General features: G+C 33.9%; 1 protein-coding gene across 1 annotated transcript; it reads left to right on the top strand.

The window, feature by feature from the left end:
- Positions 1-446: 446 nt before the first annotated feature.
- LOC110728298 (beta-glucosidase 11-like) lies at positions 447-3,207 on the top strand. The gene is made up of 10 exons (XM_021907971.1): positions 447-507; positions 600-671; positions 783-870; positions 1,059-1,314; positions 1,463-1,578; positions 1,682-1,896; positions 2,062-2,096; positions 2,179-2,272; positions 2,384-2,474; positions 2,853-3,207. The coding sequence occupies exons 1-10, from the start codon at positions 447-449 to the stop codon at positions 3,115-3,117; spliced, it is 1,293 nt and encodes a 430-aa protein (XP_021763663.1). The 3' UTR covers positions 3,118-3,207.
- The last annotated feature ends 775 nt before the right edge of the window (positions 3,208-3,982 follow it).

Below are 3,982 nucleotides of genomic sequence, written 5' to 3' on the forward strand. Positions count from 1 at the left end.
TAAGCCTATAAAAGCACAAGAATAAGAAATTTAATTATAAACGTACGCTTAGGGCCTGTTCTCATACGTTGAAATTCAGTTCAACTCAGCTCCTAATTTTCTTCTCTTATAAAATATTCATTTCAGCTCGGCTCAGTTCACTCAATGAGAATATGCCCTTATTTGAATTGAAAATTATTTTTTCCAACATCGCAAGCAATAATTTATTACTTAACTAGAATAAGAAAATTTCAGGGAAACATTTGCAAGGCACTGGAGATGTTACATCTGATGCATATCACAATTACAAGGTGTCAAAAGTTCTACTCCATATTACATGTCTTCTGTGTTATTAATTACTACGGAGTATAATATCATTGTCACACTAATTTTAAGTGTCTGCATTATAATTGACAAACTTTTTGTGTTGGATGATTGATCTTTCTATTCAGAAAGATGCCGAACTCATGGCAGAAACAGGATTAGAGGCATATAGATTCTCTATCTCATGGTCAAGGCTAATACCGGGTAAAAAAGTCAAATCCTTAAGGTGTTAATGATGAATTAAATCAATCTACTAATTTGAAGTTGATTTCTTGATATTATCATATTACTTTCAGATGGCAGAGGACGTGTTAATCCCAAGGGTTTGGAATACTACAACAATCTAATCAATGAGCTCATCAATCACGGTAAAATCTTATATATTTAAGTTCATATTAATATAGAGCATTACATTGGTTGTTGTATGTATCTTTAACTTGAATTGGATAGCATAGTTATGGTTTCTATTCATTCTGCAGGGATCCAACCACATGTTACATTAATGCACTTAGATACACCACAGGCGTTGGAGGATGAATATGGAGGATTTATCAATGTGAGGATTATGTATGTGTTTCTTTAATTACCTCGGTTACAAACTGTTTTCTTTTAGTAAAAATGTGTTCACTTCATGTTTAAAGATGCTACACCTTTTCCTCCATGTAGCCAATGAATGCTACCTGGATGATCGACGTTTATTACTATAGGAAGGGTAGTGGTTGGCATGAGTTTCTGATATTGAAATGTTGAAACAGAGAAGATTTCACTGCATATGCTGATCTTTGCTTTAGAGAATTCGGGGACAGAGTTCTTTATTGGACAACTATCAATGAGGCCAATATATTTGTTTTAGGGGGTTATGATATTGGTAATTCACCTCCTGGTAGATGCTCTAACCCTTTCGGAGTTAATTGCACGAAAGGAGACTCAACAACTGAGCCATATCTTGCTGCTCATAACATGTTGCTTGCTCATGCATCAGCTGCTTCACTTTACAAGGAGAAGTATCAGGTTTGACTAAAAGAAACATTTATTTCATAATCTAGACATACATGGTTTTTTCTTGATCATTTTCGCTTCCTTTATGCTATATTATTAGGCACATTTTCATTGTGCTTTGATTTGTAAGTCAAAACAATCACATTGTTTATTTATGCAGGCTAAACAACTCGGCCAAATAGGGTTCAGTCTCTATACCTACCATCATATTCCTTCAACAGATTCGACTGAAGATGTGATTGCAACACAGAGAGCTCGTGAATTTTCTATTGGCTGGTAATTTCATATGTAGCTGATGTTAAATGCCATGGAGCTTAATACTTTGTGTTTAGACTCAAATTAAACGGGGCGTGTTAAGTGATGTATGTTTCATTGCCAGGTTCATGCATCCCTTAATGTATGGAGATTACCCGAGAATAATGAAGGAAAATGCTGGCTTCCGGATTCCTGTTTTCACCAAAAAACAATCGGATTTGGTGAAAGGATCATTCGACTTTATTGCAGTAAATTACTACACTGCTATGTTGATCTCACACACAAACCTTACCCCGGAGCCAAGGGATTATCTAGCTGACACGGCAATAAAAAGTGTCTGTATGTCTTATAAGACCGACTAATTTCATTTCATCAGTTATACATAGTGATCTTACTGAATAAAATGTCACAACACAGAGATTGTTGGACTGATGAATAGGCTGAAATTCCTATATTACATATCGAATTATATGTATAAGCTGATCTTAATTTCATCTTTTGCAGATTATAATTATACAAGTGATTCACCAACTGAAGTGGTAGGGAACTATATTTACCCAGTTGTGTTATGATTTCGCTATTTTCATTGATCGTATAATACATTTTACCTTTTTCTCCCAGACTACGTTCCCAAATATACCATGGGCTCTGCAAGGACTTTTGGAATATTTCAAAGATGTTTACAATAATCCTAAGATTTATATATATGAATATGGTTCGATATTAGTTCTCTTTCTACAAAAATTAAAGACATTCATACAAATTACTTGATCATATGTTCATAACTATATTTATTAACTGAGTTTTGTTATGAAATTTCCTGCAGGTCAAGTGACAGAGCATCGTACCACAGTATATGATTTATCGAGAGTAGAGTATTTGCAAGCTCATATTGGAGGTGTGCTCGACGCTGTGAGGTAAGATTTATATACTAGGCATCAATTTTCTGAATCAAAATGTGAAAATGAAGGCGAAGGAAGTAGAGTATGAATGCAGATGACAGTTCTGCTAAACCTCAGTAATCAATCTGTCTATAACTGAGCATAATCAACTATGATTACTGATTTACTACATATACCTATTAAAATAGGCGAGCTTCCACACTAAAACCAATTAACAGTAGTAGGAGTAGCTCCTTTACCTTATCAAGTGGAACCACCTCTCCTCTTTCTCCAATGTGGGACACTCACAAGTAGACTACAATGGGTTTCAACAATTATATCGATCAATGCATCAGTCTGTCGAAATCCACATACAACTTTCTGATTTCTTGGTGTTCCTCAATTTGTTTGCAGAAATGGATCGAATACAAAAGGGTACTTTGTTTGGTCATTTGTGGATCTATTCGAGGTGTTATACGGCTACAAATACAGCTTTGGTCTGTACTATGTTGATTTTCATGATCCAAAACGGACCAGGTATGCTAAGCTGTCTCAGAGATGGTACTCAGCATTCTTAAACGGGAAAAATGTATCTGTAAATGATGAAGGCAACCAACCACGAAAAAGGTCGACCATCTTTAGGACTACTCCGGAATTGGATGATGGGTTTTGGAGTTAAGGTCTCTATACTTTGGACTACTTAAGTTTCCTTTGTATTTTTAATTTCAATCACCCTTAGTAGAGAACTAGCTCGTGGTGAACTATGAGAGGGCGAATTGGTAATTCTGTTTAATTGAGCAACCTCCATTCCATTCTCTCCTCTCTAGCTCACTAGAGAACTAACTCGATCGATTACATTTAGCCTTATTCCACATGTAATAAGTTTATCCTGCTCTCTTATTCTTTACCTCTATTGAGCATAGCCTTGCATTAATATCCACGGAGTTGATCGAGTCTCCAGATTAGAATAAAAGCTTTCAAGTGCATTATATTGTACCATGTCACGTAACATGTACATACATACATTTTGTGCATTATATGAGAATACTTAGCACCTTAGTGTTTACCTTTGCCCTCCTCTTTACCCGATGGGGAGGGTGAGCCTCTAGCTAAACAGGCAAACATCCACGCACCCAATAATTTACAATGCGTGGTTCCTACACTCAGTGTACCATCTGAATTTTGAATTTCAAATTTTAAAATTTTAATTTCATTTTCAAAATGTTATTATCCAAAATACTATATTTAGTTTCCTTTCTTTAATATATATATATATATATATATATATATCATATTTTTCACCAATCTTTCAAAAAAAATTTAATTATAATATTTATTTTAATGATTGTTCTGTGTACTTTTAGGCTCTTTATATGACTATATAATGCTCTTTATATAAAAAATAATTTTTATTCTCTAAAATTATTTCACCTAAAAATAACTTAAGATTTCGTTTTTAAATTTCAAATATTAAATTTATAAAATTTCGTTTTCAAAATTTTAGTTTTCAATAATTTAGGATTTTTTTACTTTTACCACAAAAA

This window comes from Chenopodium quinoa, unplaced genomic scaffold (genome assembly GCF_001683475.1).
Source record: "Chenopodium quinoa cultivar QQ74 unplaced genomic scaffold, ASM168347v1, whole genome shotgun sequence".
Lineage (NCBI taxonomy): Eukaryota > Viridiplantae > Streptophyta > Magnoliopsida > Caryophyllales > Amaranthaceae > Chenopodium > Chenopodium quinoa.

Excerpts from the sequence above, each read along its gene's own strand:
- LOC110728298 (XM_021907971.1), top strand. The coding sequence starts at position 447 with ATGGCAGAAACAGGATTAGAGGCATATAGATTCTCTATCTCATGGTCA. Across the intron at positions 672-782 it reads CAATGAGCTCATCAATCACG|GGATCCAACCACATGTTACA; the intron begins GTAAAATCTTAT and ends TTCATTCTGCAG. Across the intron at positions 2,273-2,383 it reads GATTTATATATATGAATATG|GTCAAGTGACAGAGCATCGT; the intron begins GTTCGATATTAG and ends AATTTCCTGCAG.